Here is a 20,560-nt window from a genome sequence, read left to right as displayed (position 1 = left end):
ACTATATCTCTAATACATTTTCTCTATGAATTAGCTGATCCAGGGTTCTTCATGTGGATTTACTTAATGAAGGCTATATGCCATACAAAATCAGGCCTGTATTACCACCCTTAAAAAGGACAGTCTCCTTGTTGTAAGATTTACCTTCTTGGTCTTTTAGTACATAACTTTCCTTCAGCAAAGATCTAGATTTAACTCCAAGTTTATTCCGTGAATTCCATTCATTGAAGCAGGAGCTTACAAATTTTCCTGAACCTTGGTTCAGGCCACACATAAGAAAATGAATAAAAATTTGAGCTACATTATACCAAAAAAAAAAAAATAGTTAATAGGTACAAAGTGGTTAGAACTGGTACTGGGACATAGTAAGTTCTCAATAAACCTCAAATATTTTTTTTCTATGACTATTATGTCAAAATTAACACTTTTTGTTCAGGATTCCATATGCTAAGTTAAAAGAAACATATTAGAAGAAGAAATTTCTAAGATTATAAGAGACATAATGTCCAGTATGTATAAATAACCCCTATTAAACAATAAGAGCAATTCAATGTTTTGAATGGGCAAATGTATAAAATACTAAATCATAGAAAAACTGGAATATTAATTCTCTCTAGAAATGGAGAAATATACAATTGAAATTATACAAGATATCAGTTCAAATTGATTGGATTTACAAAAATGAAAATATTAGCCAGTATTAAGTATTAGCAAAGTTGTAGGGAAATAGGAGCTCTTATGCAAGGGTCATGGGAATATGAATTAGCATAGCCTCTTTTTTTAATGTTTTATTTTATTAATTTTTTTTTTGAGAGAGAGAGAGTGCGAGAGGTGGGAGACACAGAGAGAGAGCAAGACACAGAATCTGAAGCAGGCTCCAGGCTCTGAGCTGTCAGCACAAAGCCCGATGCAGGGCTCAAACTCAGGAACTGCGAGATCACGACCTGAGCCAAAGTTGGACACTTAACCGACTGAGCCACCCAGGTGCCCCTAGCATAGCCTCTTTGGAGAGAGATTCAGTAAAACTTAGAATTCAAATACCATACAAGGCAGTGATACCATAGAGAATGTCTTGCACATGTTTATTTGGACACACGTATAAGGTATCAATGTGAATTCTTTCTTCCTTTTTTCCTTTGTCTTTAATGTTTCTTTTGTACGTAGAGATGATTATTCAGTCAACTTTTGCTTAAAATGTTCACATTCAAATGTGCTATAAAGTTTTTTTAAAAATCTTAGTTTACCTGAAGTTTTCCTGAAGTTCTTACATTTAGAGAATACATTTTATTATTCTGTTTATAAGTCTAGCAGATTTTTTAATATGAAATTTATTGTCAAATTGGTTTTAAGTCTAGCAAATTTTAATATGCACTTTCAATAAGCTTTGTAACAAATTTCTTTAAATCCTCTAAATTTACTTTATAAATTTAATATAGTGTTTTAAGTACTCCAATCATCTTATGGACAAACAAATCTGATACTTAAGGAATTCTTATTAATTTAATAAATTTTAAATGTTGAATATGATGAATCTTAAATTTTCTTAAATGTTCCAATGCTTTTTATAAATGAATAGTATTTCAATCTATGATTACAAGTCTAAATCAATTACCCAATTACACATTTAAATTAGAATCACAAATTTATTTGCTAGACAATCTAATAATAGTGAATACTCTTACATATAATGAATATTTAAAATACCAAATATATACAAGTTCCTTAATACAAAAATATTAAAATTATTGGTTTGATTTGCTGCATTATTTCTATACACAACTCTTATTCTTCTCAGGGTAAAAATAGGTTTTCCAATAAAGAAACAAATAAAGCATCCCAAGTAGTTTTGGAGATGATTTTCTCAACTGGCTGACATGCATATTGACTGGACATTTAAGGAGATGTTTCTAACTACTTTGGTGCCAGGCTGAGCCCTGCTTTATAGTTTATTTGTCCATGCCCTCCGTATGGAATGGTCTCAGAGCCCATGTCTCCTGAAGTCTACTTACCTATTACCCATGTCCTCTATCTTCTCATGGAAGTCTCCAACCCTGAATGTGCTGCTGCATCACTTTATTGATTTCAAGTTATTTATTTACTGTGTCATTAACTCTAAGTTACTATACTTTTCCTATCTGGTAACATTACAGTCTTTATAGATGTTTAAATGTTATGTTTGGATTCTATGTATCTCCCAGGGTTTTTGTTTAATTTGTTAGTAGTGGTCTGAAAGACATGTTCATAACAGCCTTGTTTCTATAGTGATAAATTGGAGACAACCTAAATGATCATCAGTGAAACACTGGATAAATAAAATATGGCACATTCACATGAGTCACTGTAATACAGAAGTTTAAATAATATGTACTTAAAAGTCTCAATATGACAAATTTTGAATAAATCTTTAAAAATGTGTTAAGTGATAAAAGTAAACTGGAGAAAGATAAGTACAGTATGTTATGATTTATGTAAGATTATTTAAACACAAGTATAAAAGCTGTGTTCTTAGTGGATGTATTTATAGTTAGTAAAAGTATGGAATATAGATTGGAATATAGAAGAAAAAGATTTCATTTTGGTGTTTGATTTGAATTGATGAGAGACATCTTTTTCCTTTTCAAGTTTTTAAATTTAAATTCCAGTTAGTTAAATACACTGTAATTAGTTTCAGGTGTAGAATTTAGTGATTCAGCACATCCCTATAACACCTGGTGCTCATCACAAGTTCGCTCCTTAATCCCCATCGCCTATTTAACCCATCCCCACTCATCTCCCCTCTGGTAACCATCAGTTTGTTCTTCATAATTAAGAGTCTGTTTCTTGGTTTGCCTCTCTCTTATTTTCCTCTGTGCTTGTTTGTTTTGTTTCTTAAATTCCACATATGAGTGAAATCATATGGTATTTGTTTTTCTCTGACTGACTTATTTCACTTAGCATAATCCTTTCTAGCTCTATCCATATTGTTACAAATGGCAAGATTTTCTTCTTTTTTATGCACACTTGTGCAGCCACTCTGGAAAACAGTATGGAGGTTCACTCAGAAATGAACCCTACGATCCAACAATTGCACTACTAGGTATTTACCCAAAGAAAACAAAAATTTGAAGGGATACATGCACCCCAATGTTTATAGCAGCATTATCTACAATAGCCCAATTATAGAAACAGCCCAAATGTCCATTGACTGATGAATGGATAAAGAAGATGTGGTGTACACACACACACACACACACACACACACACACACACACACTAGAGACATCTTTTATTTTGAGCAGTATGCTTTGCAAGCAGAAGGCTAAGTTGAGAGTCTGAACATTTTTGACAAACATTTGTGTGTGTGTGTGTGTGTGTGTGTGTGTGTGTGTGTGTTAATGATTTCAGTGCTGGTGAGCAAAATTTTCTTGTAAGAAATATCTTCCATACATTAATAAATAAATACAGTTTTCTAATACAAATATGTCTTTCATGCTTTTGGTCATGATATTTTAAAACTTCAGTGTTATTCTTCTAGGAGATTCAAGAAAAACCTATTAATCAGATTTTATGTTACTTACTGACAAACTCAAGCTTACCTGATACACCTCTTCCTGAACTTTTCAGAGAATTATAATGACATAGTAATTTGAAGTCTCAAAGTAATTAATGTCAAACCATTATTTCCTATTAAGATATCTTATCAAGTAACATTATGGCCTATAATTTCTCCATTAATTTTAACCAAGAGTGAATTAAAATTTTGGAAGGCTTATGTTTTCATTCTATAGGAAAGGTGTACACCAAATTTATAATAAAGACTGCCTCTGAGAAGTGAAGGATGCAGGAATAGAAGAATTAGGGATAGGTACCAAGGGGACTTCAACAGGGATACGTGTTTTTCAAAGGCAAAGTACCAGATAACACTTGCACCAAGTGTGCTGGAGCAGGGCCCATTGGAGAAAACCCATGGAGATATTCCAAGGACCATGGTATACGTATAGAAAGAACCATGACTCCCGCTCACCTCCACATTGTTCGGCACCCACTGTGGCCTTACACAGCAAGAGAAGAACTTTGATCCTAGGGCTGTGCATGTTTTAAGTTAAATAATTTCTGAAACTCTGGCAGCCCCCTGATGTGTCCAAGGACCAGAATATTATTGTGATATGACACAGTAGGACATTGGCTCCTGCCCTGTCCTACCAACCAGGGTATGTGGTTTAGGGTAATATCAGCCTGATGCCTGGTGTAAACAGGGGTATAGGGTCCAAGCTTTGCAATGGTAACTTTGTGATGTAGCCAGCTGCCAACGGGACTTACCACCACCTTAGCATTATTGTTTGTTGAAGCACCACCTCCTCTTCTGGTGTGATGTGGTTGGTTGCTGGGGGTCTCAGTCTTGTGTCGAACAGAATTATAGTTTAAATACTTGGCAGAAGCTAATTCCAGTGGGACATTGCACAAAGTGACTTGTTTTGTTTTGTTTTGTTTTGTTTTCTGGAGGCAGCCTATGGAGAATCACTCCTGGATACTATTTCCATTCTTATGTTTCAGTATATAAATGTTTGCCATCTCTTTCTCTGTACTTTGGGTATTTACATATAGACTCTTCATTCATTCAACAAACATCTACTGAGTATGGACTATGTGACAGGGTCTGTTTTGGGTGCTAAGAATTTAACAGTGAATAAATTAGAGTGGTGATCTGCTGTGTTAGCCCAAGTGAAAGACTGAAGTAGAAAGAGATGGATTTGAGAAGCAGCTTGGCAACTGATTTTGTGTCAGGACCTGCAGAATGGGGAATGTCATCCTTAGTATAGGCTAAAAGACAGGACTGACTTATGTAATATGATCTAAGGTGTTTATAACTATTTAGAGTTTTGTAAAACTCTTTTATATACATTAGTTCATTCAACTCTTGAAATAATTTTTAGAAGTGGTTGTTGATATTTCTATTATGCATTCAAGGAAACTAAGATTCCCAGATATTAGTGACTTTTTTAAGATCACCTTTACTGTGAAAGGTGAGAAAATTCTGGTCTTCTGCTTCCAACTCCCAACTTTTCACAATATCTTTGTATTGTATTATATTATATTATATTATATTATATTATATTATATTATATTATATTATTTGTTGTTTCACGTTGTTTTTAAATATTATTTTCACCTAATCTGAAGGAATTACACGACTTTATTTTTCTTAAGTTAATTTACTTATTTTGAGAGAAACAGGTAAGGGGCAGAGAGACAGCGAGAGACAGAATCCCAAGCAGGCTCCATGCCATCAGTGTGGGCCTCAAACTCAGGAACTATGAGATCATGACCTGAGTCAACATCAAGAGTCAGATGCTTAACCAACTGAGCCACCCAGCGCCCCTATTGTTTCAAGTTTTTATTTAAATTCCAGGTGGTTAACATAGAGTGTAATATTAGTTTTATGTGTAGAATTTAATTCACAGCATCTTTCTTAAAAACTCACATACCGGGGCGCCTGGGTGGCCCAGTCGGTTGGGCGGCCGACTTCGGCTCAGGTCATGATCTCGCGGTCCGTGAGTTCGAGCCCCACGTCGGGCTCTGTGCTGACAGCTCGGAGCCTGGAGCCTGTTTCAGATTCTGTGTCTCCCTCTCTCTGACCCTCCCCCGTTCATGGTCTGTCTCTCTCTGTCTCAAAAATAAATAAACGTTAAAAAAACAAATTAAAAAAAACCTACCATCTTTGGTTTCATCCTCTTACAGATTATTATTTTACCCCTTTAGTGTAAGATTGTTATTATTAAATTAAATACAAAATCCACATTGGAATTCAGGTCTTCAGCTGTCTCTAAATCAAGCACTATAGGTCAGGAAAGAGTTTAAGATATCATTAAGATCACAAGTTATTTTACAGATGAGAAAACTGAGGTTTACATATTAAGGCTACACAGGAGCTGCCAAAATTGTCGCTTAACTGAATCCTTATTGTTGATCAAACTTCTTTAAAAGAGTCCTCCATTGGAAAAAGTAGGTTTATACTAGGAAGTAACCGTTACTATTTAAACTTACCTTGGTTTGTTTCCTTTTTACGATCTTATTGGATGCTCTTTATATGTATCACTAACTTATAAATTTCAAATAGCATTTTAAAGACTCCTTTACCTCTTAATTTATATTTTATTGCATTGTAATTGTTTCGCTTTTTCTTTTCAGGGAGATGTAATAGATATTTTGATTGGATCCAAGTCAAAACAACCAGGATAATTCATCATTACTAATACCTTCCCTTGTTGCTGTTTAAAGAAAAAGAAACAGTGTTTAATATCCAATAGTCCAATTTGTATGCAGTAAGCTGGGATTTTGATGTTAGAAAATGACATTTGATGTAGAACTTACATTTCAACTTAACATAAACTTAATAAACTTTTATTTCAGAGATATGTGATCTAGGCTTAATTGTAAGAGTTTTTTTGGGATTTTCTTAATGTTTTTAGTCATATTCCAAGTACATATAACCACATATGTGTACTTACAAAATCTCCAAATAGGTTAGAAAATTATTCCATTGGAAGCAAAACTTTGAAATTATTAGAATTACTTAAACCAAAATCTTTACAAGATGAAGTTTCATAGAATTTCAGGTCTGCTTTCCAAGATCTGTTTTCTAAAGTTTATGAATTATGCATGTGTTAGTGTTAGGAGAATACTGGATTTTCACACCCAACTTCATTTACGTTATATTTTTTATGTTTTCACACCCAACTTTAAATCAGAATTTTATCCTCTTAGATTTGCGAGCGGAAGCTATTGAACTTTGTTAGACTATCTGACAAGCAAACAACATGACAGCAAATGTCAAAATTGCATCGTTTAGCCAGCAGGCATCACACTCCCAATTCAGTGAGAAGAGTTAGTCTGGGACACATCAGGGCACCCTCCTCTGCACGCCCCAAATTGGCTCTGGGTTTTAAGCCCAGACTTAAGTGGGCCCAGAGAGAAAATAGAGAGTCCTTGATCTATAGTTGGCATCAGAATGTTATCTTATGAAGGGTTCTAGAGCTAGCTTGTAGAAATAGGAGAGTGGGAGGTAACAACTCCTCCAAACAGATTGCTAACAGCCTATTCCGTGCTGTTTGTTAGAACAAGTCCTGCGTTTTGTTAACCAAGGCCATAGGACAGTATGGCCTGTTTTATAAAGCATTCTAAGTGGAGAGGAGAGGCATCTGAAACTCACTAAAATCTCTGAAAAAAAAAAAAGTGTGTATAAAACTAAGAATGGAGTCTGTGCAACCGTAGAAACTGCCTTTTTTAAGTATCCACTTCTTTCCACCTTCTATTTCTTTGGAGCCATCCTTTACATAAAAGCAAGGTAATTATTGGGTGGAGTGAGAGCTTAGGTCAGGTAATAACAATAATAAGTTTCCTGCTGATGTAAACCATTGTGGTTCTTCTCTTTGTCCTTCTGAAAAGTTGGACTTCCCATAACACTCTGTACCAAAATAAAAACTTGATTCAACTGAAAAAATATGTTTCTTTGTGTTATGTATTTTTGACCTTTCAAACATTTTCGCATATTCTACCTTTGTTGCTCATCAAGCCTAAAAGAAAACTACTTTATTATCCTTAGACCCTGGGGAGCCAATCCGAAGCACTGAACCTATTTCATTCTACCCTTCTCATTCCTGAGCTTATAGACTCTCCCATACTTTTAGATTAGCAACCCAATTGACAGAGACTGATAATAACTTTATGTATGTGTTGTTTGTTTCTGCCAGCTGGGTGGAATGATGACTTAGAGCTAGAAACTGAATTTCAGAATATACATTTCTTGGTCACTGAGTTTCTGAATTGAGTTTCAGACCTGCTGTGCTAAATATTGGTGTGATTATTTGCTTGGTGTCTGCTCACCCCCCCCCACCCCAGACTGTGAGCTCTCTGATGGTAGGGACTATGTGTTTTGTTCACCCCTGTATCTTGAACACCTTGAACACTACCTTCACAGAGGAGTTATTGCAACAAATATTTGCTGAGTGAATGAGTGATCAAGTTAATGGGAGAAATGTTGGCTTCATGCATACCCCATATTAAAACATGATCTAATATTTTAAGTGTGATTTCCTTAGTATCCTGCAAAATTATTTTAACATCACCAAGGGTAAAGTATTTTTAACAGTGGAAAACATAGAACACACAATCAAATGGAACATACAATCAGCTTCGCAAATCAGCTAAACATAGGTCATCATTTTCTTTGTTCTCTAACAATATAAAATCAATTTCCTCCCTCACGACAAAAAGTAAAAACAGATTTATGATCACTTTCTTTAGGTGAACATTGCTGCTGCTTTTGAGATTGTGTTCCACTGACTGGTGGAGTTTACCTCCAACATAAAGCACTTAACATGATGCCTGGCACAAAGTAGGTAGTTCTCATTCTGATTATCCCACACGCATCCCTACTTCTTGGTCTGAGAACTTCTTTGCCCTTTGCAGCTGGCTAAGTCCTTGCCAAGGCCCCACTCCTGCAAAAGCTACACACTGCTAATGACCTCATTTGTTCCTTTATATATTTGGGCTTTGTGTCTGGTTTGTTCATGATTTACTACAATGTTCAAGTCTACCCTCAAATCCACAGAACATTTACTAGGCTATTAGGCTTCATTTGCTTAGGTTGGCATACTCAGTGGGTGATAAAACTAAAAGGCTAACAGTTTACATGAAACTAATTCCTCGGTTAAATAGAAAGCAGAACATGTCCATCATGTGGAACATATAAAACATGGTTATGAATCATCAAAATAAGCACTGCCTTTTCTAAAGTGATGAAATATTTGTGTAGCATCCAGAACAACTCATGAAAAAATGTACTCTCACCATGTCTGTATTTCTCTGAATACTCAACTATTGACAGATAGAGTCCTATTATACCAGAAAGGAAAAAGTATTCCGGGATATTTTAGGGATCTTACATCATACCTCACTGACAACTTTATTGAATTTTTCAAGTTATTATATATACTTAAATTATTTATTGAGTTTTTAAAGTTTATTTATTTATTTTGAAAGAGAGAGAAAGAGACAGAGTGTGCAAGCAGGGGAAGGGCAGAGAAAGAGCGAGAGAGAATCCTAAGCAAGCTCTGTGCTGCCAGCGTGGAGCCCAATGCGGGGCTGAAACTCATGAGCTGTGACATCATGACCTGAGCCGAGATCAAGAGTCAAACGCTTAATTGACTGAGACACCCAGGCACCCCTATTTATTGAGTTTTTAAGTAAATTTCTAAAAGCCCCAAGTAACGACAAAAATATAATAATAGCTTCTTTGTCCATATAAAATTAAGCTTCAAATATCAATGTTTTCTAAGATTATTAAAAACATTTTTAGCTGCTCCTTTAAATTCCTACTGATAGAACACTTAAAAATTACTAAAGTGAGTAGTAAAGTTTTATCCATAAAGTTATGCAAAAACTTATCTAGATGAATGATATTTCAATACCCATTCTACAGATATTTGTGAGTAGAAGTTAACTGGTTTTAAAGAGTGGGGAAAGGGGTTTCAGGTGAAGAAAACAGCAGATGCAAAGGCCTGAAGAGACAGAGCATGGACTTTCCACAAACGGTAAGGTTTTCAGTAGAGCTGGACCGTTGAGGGATTGAGGGCCTGTAAAGGTAGACACTGGCCACCTCATAAAAGGCCTTGTAGGCTATGTTAAGAAAATTTGGACTTTTTTTTAAAAAAAAATTTTTTTTAACATTTATTTATTTTTGATACAGAGAGCATGAACGGGAGGGTCAGAGAAAGACAGAGACACAGAATCTGAAACAGGCTCCAGGCTCTGAGCTGTCAGCACAGAGCCCGACGCGGGGCTCGAACCCATGGACCGCGAGATCATGACCTGAGCCGAAGTCGGATGCCCAACCGACTGAGCCACCCAGGCGCCCCAGGAAACTTGGATTTCTTCTTGAGGAAAACGGAAAGCCGTTGAAGAGTTTTCAAAGTGGGTAAGAAAATAAGCACGTTTAGAAAGATCATTTTGGCAGCAGTGTAAACCATGGCTTGATGAAAGATACGGAGCCAAATGAAAGACTGTTGCAGTCTCTAAATCAAAGTTGAGATCACGGCAGAGGGGATAAAGAGGAATGAGTGGATCACAGAGAAAGTCAGAAGTAGAATCTGAGACTTGATGACTTAATGGATGTGTATGCACAAAAGAGGTTTTAGGCAAGGAAGAGAGGGAGAATGAGGAGTTAGGAATGACTCCCAAGGATAGCTGGATGAACGTGGTGCCTCACAATGAAAACACCCTCTAGAAGCAAGAAGTATGAATAAAAATCAATCAGCATTTGCTAACAAATTTGTAGAGTGATTTTATAATCATCATTATCATAAAATAACTGTATGTGGTACACTTTATAATTTATCAGTGCTATAATTAACATTGCTTCATTCGATCCTGTGATATTTTTCCATGTTACAAATTAGAAAATCAAATTACAGTTTAAATTACCTTCTCAAGCTCTCGTAGCTGGAAGCTACAGTACCAGTATTAAAACTCTAGTGTTCTAACATCAAAGCCACTATGACACAGTATAACATTTGGTAGAATTATGGTTCTTGTCATTACTATGAATGATCAATCTATTGAAAGTTCCTTTTGTTCTAGAGACTCTGACAGTACTCTGCATAATTTAATCCTGACAACCACCCTAATAAAGTCAGCATTATTATCTCTATTTTACAAGTGAAGAAACTGAGATTCAGAGACATTGAGTATTTAAGGTCACATAGATATTAAATGGCAGAACTGAAATCTGATTTTCCAAATCTGAATGCCACAGACAGTACTTACAACTCATGCCAACCTGCTCTAACACCATGTATTAGATGTTCTTGTGACCATAGTTCCTCGATAAGCAATTTATAGATGAAACATACGTTTACTCAATCCATTGGTTGTTAATTTGGATTTTTGGTTCATGTTAATTGTGGATCTTCATATTATCAATCATATTGAACACATGGTAATTAATTCCAGCTGTTAAGTCCAGATAACTGATCTTACTTTGCTTTGGTCTAAAAACTTGGATCATATAAACATTCTCTACATCTATAAGAATGTAAATAACTTTGGGATAATTATACTAGTGAGAATAAATCAGATTACGTTGCCACAGCCAATAATTGCCAAATCTCAGCGACTTTAAATGGTGAGAATTTACTTCTCGTGTACATTACATGTTCATTACAGGTGAGCAGGTGGTCTCATTTTATATTTTTTTGACCAGAGACCAGGTTCCATCAAGAATGATGTCGGTCATCAAGGTGGAAGAGAGGGAGGACTGAGGAATCATGCACCAATACTTAAATGCCAGGTAAAAGTGGCATATGTTACTTCCAATCACCTTTTATTTGCCAAAGTATGTCACATGGCCACATCCAATTTTAAAGAACAGGGAAATAGAATCCCACCATGTGCCTGGGAGGAAGAGAGCTGGAAATCTATCTCCCCTAGAAATTCACAACTATTCCAAATATTAGTCAACTTCATGGTGAAAGATCTTCGGGGGTTGAGTAAGTTTGGGAAATATTGAATTCAACAAATTAAAGAAGTTTCCTAACTATAAGTCTTCCCTGAGCCCGTATATATAACATGCATTATTAATCTACAAAAAAAGGGACCATTACTATAGGATTTTTTTTTCCAAAGACCATCTTCAAAGACTCATGTCCTAAAGACAATACTTTCAGAAATAGTACTCTAAGGTTCTGCTTTTAGAATGTATTTGTGGAAAGAGGAGAGGAATGAAGAAGGAGAGGAAAGAATGAAGGAAGGAAAGAAAAAGAGCAGAGCAGTGCAAAATTTTTGGATAGTTTTGAGATCAAGAGTTATACATAAAAGCCTTCCATAGTAGCTAGTTGCAGCCAAAAAATGCATTTCTGATCTCTTGCATAGCACATTAATTTATTGAGCATCTGTTAAACATCATATATTATCCTACATAAAGCATGTAATATAATGCAGATTAGTATCTCCTCACAGATGAAGAAACTAAACTCAGAGAAGACAATTACGTATTTAAAGCCACACAGATAGTAAACTGAGCTGCAGACTAGATGAGAAGGAAAAGTCTTGTCAACCTCCAAATAGAAAGGATTAAATGCTCTAGTCAGAGGTACAAGAAACAAACTCTTTTTGGTCAAAAGATAGAAAGATTCATTTTCATTTTGGTTATCTTCTCTGGTTGTACCTTGAGTTACGTGCAAGGAGTGATATTTGAAGGCCTGAATGAAGAGCTTTGAATGCCAGGCTGTTTGGATTTTATTCTCTGGGTAATGCTGAGCCATAGAAAGGTTTTGGGTCAGGAGTAAAGGAATCAGATAATCATAAGAAGACTTAGCATTTCAAGTTCAAGGGAGCCCTAGGTAATTGAGTCCAACTCTCTCGATTCACAAATGGCAAAAGTAAAGCCCTCAAAATGGAAACGCCACAACTAGGGCTTTCATTATTGGCATTAGCTTTTTATCTGGGAACGCGACCTGATTAGTTTGCCTCCCTTTGGTCTCAGGCTGAGCTCAGGTCCCACTGGCCTTGCATTTGCATCCCAAATTAACGTAAACCCTGATGAGGTCTTAACAGCTGGCAGAAGAGACTATTTTGAGCCCAGGGGGATAAAGTGGGGATGGTAGCAGAGTTCAGAGGTACCTGAGTGCAACTGACATCTAGGATAGGGATCATCCCTTGGCTGAATATTTCTCTCCTGGGTTGTACAGAAGCCCAGCCCATAGCTACTGATCACAAGTTTATGGCATTATCAAGATGGGCAGTATAAATCTCCAAAGAAGGGAAGAAGTTGGTAATAAATGGCTAAATAATTGCTGATGTTGTGGGTGTGCTAGACTTGGTCATGCAGATGCCCCTCTGGAGTTGATAAATGACAGATTCACCTGCCATATTGACCTATGAAAAGATAAGGTAGCTCTGTCTGATGTCAAAACCATTCCTGCACATTATGCACCTTTCTTAGCAAAATGACTCCCCTCCTACCTCCCAGTTGTGTGAGCCAGAGACCTAAGTACCATTTTTGGCCTCCTTATCCCTGATATCTAATTTGTACCAAGCCCTCCTAGTTTTTGAATACTGCCATCTGCCCCATCCTTTCTGCAATGACTTTAGTTGAGAGCACATCATATCTCATCTAAATTATTGCCAAAGCCTTTTTTGTTTGTTTCTCCTCCCTCAAATCTTACTCCCCTTAATCCACTCTCCCTACTGCAGCCAGAGAGATTGAGAAAGCAACAATTCTTTGAAGTAATATATTTATTTTTCAGAGTCAGAAATGCTTTCAATCAGAGCATTGATTTTCTTATTCTGTTTTCTGGCTTCCCTGCAGAAAAATGGCAATGCCACAAGAAGTATGGGTGATATGATCTTGATCACTGGCTGAACGGATTTTTTTTCCAACCAGAGATCACACAAGAGGAATCAATTTAAAAGATTAGTTTTCAATTTGCTAAAAAGTGAGTCAACAACTCTTTAAGATCTGAAACGCCAGCTTTTCTAGTTTAGGTAAGAGCTTTGCCAGAATGAGCACTTTCAGAAAGTTTACAAGAGAAATTTCATTATTTAGCTCATTGGGAGTTTATGTATTCAGGTTTCTGTTATAAAAAATATGTATTGATTAATGCATGCCTAAGTCATGGGGTGAAGGATAACAAGGAAGATTCTAGTCAGAGAACTTCCCCTGTATTCTAAAGGAAAGTTATGTTTTCTAGTCCATCCCAACGGTGAGGGAAGAAGATAAATGTTTATATTGTCAAGCAGGACATGTGTTATCTCATTAGTTTTAAGAAGCAGTTATTGGGGCACCTGGGTGGCTCAGTTGATTAAGCGTCTGACTTCAGCTCAGGTCATGATCTCGTAGTCCATGAGTTCAAGCCCTGCATTGGGCTCTGTGCTGACAGCTCAGAGCCTGGAGCCTGTTTCAGATTCTGGGTCTCCTTCTCTCTGACCCTCCCCTGTTCATGCTCTGTCTCTCTGTGTCTCAAAAATAAATAAATGTTAAAAAAAGAAATTAAAAAAAAGAAGCAGTTACTATCACAATTTTACAGAGAAGAATTCTTGGAGAGGTTAAATATTTTGGTTAAGATTCTAGATCATCTAAGTGGGATACGAAGATTCAAATTCAAAACACAAGAATGCAAAATTTAAAAAATTTTTTTAAACGTTTATTTTTGAGAGACAGAGTGAGAGCGGAAGAGGGGCAGAGAGAGAGAGAGAGGGAGACAGAATCTGAATCAGGCTTCAGGCTCAGAGCTGTCAGCACGGAGCCCAATGCAGGGCTTGAACTCAGGAACTGTGAGATCATGACCTGAGCCAAAGTCAGAAGCTTAACTGGCTGACCCATCCAGGTGCCCCAAACACAAATTCTTAAGTTAGTTTTCTCATGGCTTTGAGAAGGTATTGCTTTTGATACTGAAAAACTCTTACAAGATAGGTTTTCACACTCTAAAGATATGCTTATCAAAGTTTAAAGGGTTTAAAACTTGCTCCATGTCACTTAGTAAGTGACAAGGCTGACATTGAAAGTCTTACTTGGCTACTTCCAAAGCTTGTGTTTTTCCAGATGTCTTCCAAGAGAGCATCCTGTTTGTTGTCTCATGGATGCCGCTAATGGTAAGTGATGGTGTTCAGAAGTGACTGAATAACTAGCAATAATCATAAAGGCACATTATCAAAACTTCACAGTGTAACCTATGTGCCTTGCAAATATTGTTAAAACGAGATTCTGACCAATAAAATGTGAGGAAAGCTAGTATAAATTGGACAAGTGTGAAGGTAAGTTCAAAACTTGATTTGGCAATATTCACCACGTCAGATTCTTATTCAGCAAGACAAAGGGCTCCATTTTGACTTTTGTTTCTATTTTCTGTCCTTCTTGCCATCTCAGAAGTGACGCTTGAGGAGTCTATAGAAGCTCTGTGGACTAGAGTACATAAAAGCAGTCATCTATACCTGTGCTGGCCCCAGGTAGAGAAGGCACCCGGAAGGAATCCCTCAAAGTCAAGGTAACATTAACTCATGTGACTTCTTCATTTATTTTTTTTCCCCAGGCTTGTTCTAGTATGTCTCTAATTACTGCTAAGCCACTTCTACATCAGTTTCAGGGGTTAATTATCAAAATAAATTGAATTTGGCTTGGGAAAGACGTGAGCTTGCTACCTTTCAGACAGTAAAGACCTTGTTTTCTTTAGTCTCCAGCTTGAAGTCATTTGATTGCATAACTACTTTGATGATCTCAACATCTATGGCAGGTGCTATGGGGAATAGAAGCATGTGATGCTAAGGGACATGTTGAAGTAGCATGGATAATTTCATACATGGACAATTACAAAATATAATAAGTTGGAATTAAGGCAGGTGCTAAATAAGGATGCAAGGAAGGAATCTGTTATTGAGCACTTACTAAGTGCCAGATAGTTTCATGTACAACATTTCATTCAGTCTGACGATAAGCATCCTGTGAAGTAATATTGCCACAATTTACCATTTTACTGGAACAAAGTTGTTCACCCAGCTGGTAGGTAGTGTGGCTAGGGAGCAAACCAAGTCTATCTGGCTTCGAGAGCTGAGGTCTTTGTTTATACTGTGTCTCAGATGGGAAAAAGAAGATCGTGAACTGCTGTAATAAATGATAGAGGCAGTGGTGTTTGATGGAGGCCCTAAAGGATGTATAGGATTTGGGGAGTTATGGCAAGTAGGGTGAAGTGAAATTCTAGTGGGAATTCTAGTAGGAATTGTTTGCTCAGAATGAACAAAGGTGGGAATGAACCTAACTAACATGTTTCAGGAATACTGAGGGGACTGATTTCACTGCTTTTCTTCATTAAAAAAAAAATGTTTATTCATTTACTTTGAGAGAGCGCGTGCATCCATGCGCGCCCGTGCGAGTGGGAGAGGGGCTGAGATTGGGAGAGAGAGAATCCCAAGCAGGCTCTGCATTGTCAACGCAGAGCCCACGGTGAGGCTTGATCTCACCAACTGTGAGATTATGACCTGGGCTGAAATCCAGAGTCAGATGCTTAACGGACCAAGCCACCTAGGCACCCCTCTTCATTTTTCAATTCAAGATGTTTAACTGGAATTCTTTCTGCTAATCCCATATTAAAGTATGAGGTAGAATTTATTTAAGGTTCTATTTTAATAATTAACTGTGTTGGTTATGTCTTACAATAAAAAGTTAAAACAGGAAAATGTGATCACATAATGAATGTCATAACCACACATATGAATGTAAAAGTTTCAATGCAGTTGCAAATGACTTTGGTAAACGAAAATATTTTAGCAAATGACCCACGGTTTTTATATTTTGTTGGGCTAATTTCTTGAAAAATTATGAACTCATCACTCCCACATTGAGTGGGAGTTACATAGTTACTAGATGTTAGCAGATATAATAAGTGCTTTTAATCTCAAGAGAGTAAGCCTAATTTACCAGACTTAGCATAATTTATCCATCTCTGGATTAGCAAGCCAAAATGCACTAGAAAGAATGCATTTGGAATATCTATGAAACACATCGGGCAATTGAACGGATGTTTGTGCAAGGCTCTGTTTTAACACCACTGACATCAGAATACAGTTTGTTTAATCTTTCACAGAGTACTTTTCGGAGTATTTTCTCATATATTATTTATTCAATCCATTCCTGGCTTATTAACCAGCATTCATTCATGTAAGTTTTCTTGGAGCTTGCCAGTGTGCTAAGGTGCTGATAAATAAATTGGAACGTAGTTAAATTGAAGGAGGACTTTGGGAACAACACCCTAATAACAGAGGGAACCACTTTTGGTTTTCAGACATAGAGGTTTAAATCTCTCCACTTCCTTCCTTACTGATCAACTTTGCAAGGCATACACAAGGGTTATTTTTGTTTGTGTGTTTTTTATTTATAGCATGTAACAAATACCTTGGAGGCTGCTGGTCATGGAGCAGTGGGAGCCCTTACAACAGAAGGTGAACAGGTGAACTTGGACTTGGCTCCTCATTGGCTGCAGGACACAGGTTGTTGTCACTCCTTCTCTCCGTTCTGATGTTTCCTCTCCTGCAGATCCAGGAAGGTGGAGATGACTAAGTTCTCCCCAGAATGTCTAATCTTTCTTTTTTTTTTTAATTTTTTTTTCAACGTTTTTTATTTTTGGGACAGAGAGAGACAGAGCATGAACGGGGGAGGGGCAGAGAGAGAGGGAGACACAGAATCGGAAACAGGCTCCAGGCTCCGAGCCATCAGCCCAGAGCCTGACGCGGGGCTCGAACTCACGGACCGCGAGATCGTGACCTGGCTGAAGTCGGACGCTTAACCGACTGCGCCACCCAGGCGCCCCTGGAATGTCTAATCTTTCTGAAGCCAGACCGACATTTAAAGAAAATGATGTGCAGGACTCAATTTCCTTTAAAAACACCCAATGCACGTCCCCAAGTGCAGAACTTGGCTACAACCTTCCTTCTTTGTCGAACTCTCTTCCGTACAGCTGAGAGAAGAAACTACTTCTAACTTCCAGATAAGCACGAATGAAGTTTGGGAGGAAAGCCTGGCGCAACACTTTCCGCAGGTGGATTCCTCAGGAGAGAAAAGACTTCAGGATGAACAGCTGGCCAAGGGCTTTGGGGCTCAAAGAAGCTTTGGGGCTCTTGTCAGGACAAGACTTACAGACATTGTGTTGCACTGATGGCTGTTCCGTGACTGATTTGCCCGCTCTTTGTTAAGACAAGAGCAGATGCCCGATGAAGGTAGAGCTTTGAGCATGCGCTTAATCATGGTGTTTTACTGCTCAGTACAACACTTGCATTGTGTTATGAAAATAATGGCTTTGGGCTAGGCAATCTTTCTTTCCTAAAAGTTGTGGATCAATAGTTAAAACCACAATGAAGTGTATTTTCTCTCTTTGCCAAAGTGAATGCACTGTTCTTTTCAAATTTTAACTAATCTTTTGAAATTTTAAATGCTGTGCAAAATTGCAGTTAAAATGCCATAAACCAAGCTCACTGTGATTTTCTTCTTGTAAAAAATTTTAAAATAACTTTAAAACAGTAAGCAGATTATGCTGATGGTAGGAAAATGTTTAAAAAAATAAGCATAAAAAGAAAATAAAAATCAACTCTTACCTCATCATCCAGAAATAACTATCCACTCTTAACTTTTGGGTTGCTGTATATTATTAACTGAGAATTTAAACATTGTTTCGTGGTCAAGTATAAGAATCTAAACAAAGTACTTTTTCTCAAAACATCTTTAAGTGCTCAAAAAATGTTTCCTAATATGCAGCCCTCTACTTGAGGATAGCTGGAGACATATGTGTATCAGTTAGATCTCCCTAAAACCCAGAGAATATTTGAGTAATGAGCTCCTTCCTATAGTCTGGGCTACTTTGGTTTTGCCTTCCTACTGCTGAGATAAAAGGACATTGTGTTGGGGCACCTGGGTGGCTCAGTCGGTTGAACCTGCGACTTCCGCTCAGGTCATCAGGTCATGATCTGACAGTTGGTGAGTTGGAGCCTTGCATCAGGCTCGCTGCTGTCAGCTCAGAGCCTTGAACCTGCTTAGGATTCTGTGTGTCTCTTTCTCTCTCTCTGCCCCCCTCCTTATGTTCTCTCTCTCTCTCTCTCAAAAGATAAATAAAAATAAACATTTTTTTAAAAAAGGACATTGTATTCTCCTTCTAGAAATTAAGAAACTGAGACCTGTATAGCCAAATCTCGTGACACAATTGGATGTTTTTACAAAGTAAGGAAATCACAAAACTATGTTTTCATTTCTAACTCTGACATTCAACTCCCCAGTGGTTTGTAACAATACACTCTCTGTTCATCTGTGGTGCTGGTCTTATTACTACTACAGTCTGTATTTGAAATCCATCTACTACATTCTGGGCACTTAAACTGTGTCAAAGCCTTGTGCATGGCATTTAAACATTTTAACACATTTGTTGCAGGAAACCTATGAGTGTGGACAGTACACTTCATCACCGTTTTGCAGATAAAGAAACTAAAGCTCAGTGGAATCAGGTAAACATGTCCTAAGTCACAGACAGCTAAGGAGGGTGGTGTTACTGGATTCAAACTTAGGCTGCTTAGCACGAAGGCAGTCACATCAAACTGTACTGGTAGTCAATGTATTCTTCACCACCAGGAACTCCCCAGGTATTTTTGTTCGTTTGGTTTTTGGTTTTGCGATGTGTGCGTGTGTGTGTGTGTGTGTGTGTCACTGGAAGAATGTCCATTGATGAAGTGGTGAAAATCATATTAAGTCTCAGTCTTTGAATACATGCCTTTTCAATACGGGTGGGTGTGAAATGGGGAGACTGCATGAAGTGCTTTTGCAGCATACTGGAGTGTGATGGTGATCTCATGGTAAAGCACTTACCTGACTGAATTGTGAACTTAAACTAGCTGCTTTTCCCGTGAAGCATCTTTTTTTTTTTTTTTTAAGAAAGACTGAAAAACTGTAGTTATTCAGATATGGTATTTGAAATTAAACAAAAAATGTGAAAATGAACAAAATGAGCCTCACTTCAAGAAAAACAATTGACAATATTTGTTGCTGATGATAAAATTCAAGCTTCCAAGCAATTTTAAGAAACTTTTATCCTCTACCATGGGCACCAGTGGTGATATTAATGAATTTTACTTTTTGATATCGTGTAGTGAAATGCGTTAACATTTGGGAGATCTGCATAACTCAGTGAACCAATATTTTCCAAATGATGGATGCATGATATTACAAAATCATGAGTGGGGAAAAGACCCATTTAATGTGCAAAATAAAGATTTTAATCTAACAGTACAAAAATTCATTGATGTGATTTCAGATTCTACATTGCAACTAACCTTTAATAAACAGCTACTTGTCAAGTTTTGATATAATATTAAAAAAGAATATCAAAATGATCTAAAAAGATAATTTCATTAAATAAAATTGAAATCATCTTAAATTAATGAAACAAAATAGTCTTTTAAAATAACCTTCCCTTTTTCAACTAAATATCTGGATTTTCTGTGAGTCTGGACTTTTCTTTTCATATATTCAATCAACATAACACACAGTAACAGACTGAATGCACAAGCTGATAATGAGAATTGTGCTGTATTTTATAAAGGCAGTCCTTAGAGACTTGTAAAAATATAAACCAGGACCACTCTTCAACATATGTATTTTGTTTTGTGAAAATAGATATTTTTCATAAAATGTTATTGTGTTAATATGTGGTAGGTTTATTATTTTTAAATGAGTTAATAAATATTTTTAAGTTTCTGTTTTAAATTCCAGTATGATAAATCTGGATAAATTCAACCCACATAAACAAAAGCCCTTTGAAGTTCTTAATAATTTTTAAGAGTATAAAGAGTTCTGAGACCAAAAAGTTTGAGAGTTCCTATTCTAGAACATGTATGTTTTTAGACTTCATCAATAGATATTCAAGTTGTTTGCAGTAGTTGCCATTATAAATAAAGATGAAGTAAACAGCCTTGTTCATGTACCCTTACATACTGACACTTTTACTTTAATGGGATAGCTTATCAAGTTGCTAAGAAAAAAGGCATGTTTATT

General features: G+C 36.8%; 2 protein-coding genes and 1 long non-coding RNA gene across 4 annotated transcripts in view; all 3 read left to right on the top strand.

Moving 5' to 3' along the window:
- Positions 1-7,267, top strand: part of DNAI4 (dynein axonemal intermediate chain 4) — a 92,553-nt gene extending 85,286 nt beyond the window's left edge. The window contains 1 exon segment of the mRNA XM_007089833.3: positions 6,169-7,267. Coding sequence (XP_007089895.2) covers positions 6,169-6,219 — 51 coding nt within the window. The 3' untranslated portion in view covers positions 6,220-7,267.
- A 2,574-nt stretch (positions 7,268-9,841) lies between these two features.
- LOC107180329 lies at positions 9,842-17,143 on the top strand. Of its 2 annotated transcripts, XR_006221564.1 has the most exons (6): positions 9,842-9,955; positions 11,240-11,326; positions 13,346-13,472; positions 14,579-14,628; positions 14,903-15,020; positions 16,908-17,143. It is a non-coding gene; the product is annotated as an uncharacterized LOC107180329 (long non-coding RNA). The 2 variants fall into 2 exon arrangements; XR_001511103.2 differs by having other exon boundaries at positions 14,579-15,020.
- Positions 17,144-17,277: 134 nt separating this feature from the next.
- INSL5 (insulin like 5) lies at positions 17,278-18,484 on the top strand. The gene is given in 2 exon segments (XM_015540956.2): positions 17,278-17,605; positions 17,607-18,484. Coding segments are annotated over 2 exon segments (300 nt in total). The 5' UTR covers positions 17,278-17,417; the 3' UTR covers positions 17,719-18,484.
- Positions 18,485-20,560: the final 2,076 nt, after the last annotated feature.

This window comes from Panthera tigris, chromosome C1 (genome assembly GCF_018350195.1).
Source record: "Panthera tigris isolate Pti1 chromosome C1, P.tigris_Pti1_mat1.1, whole genome shotgun sequence".
In the NCBI taxonomy this organism is placed as follows: Eukaryota; Metazoa; Chordata; class Mammalia; order Carnivora; family Felidae; genus Panthera; species Panthera tigris.
Note: the sequence above shows the minus strand (reverse complement) of the source record. Positions and strands in the feature narration are given on the sequence as shown.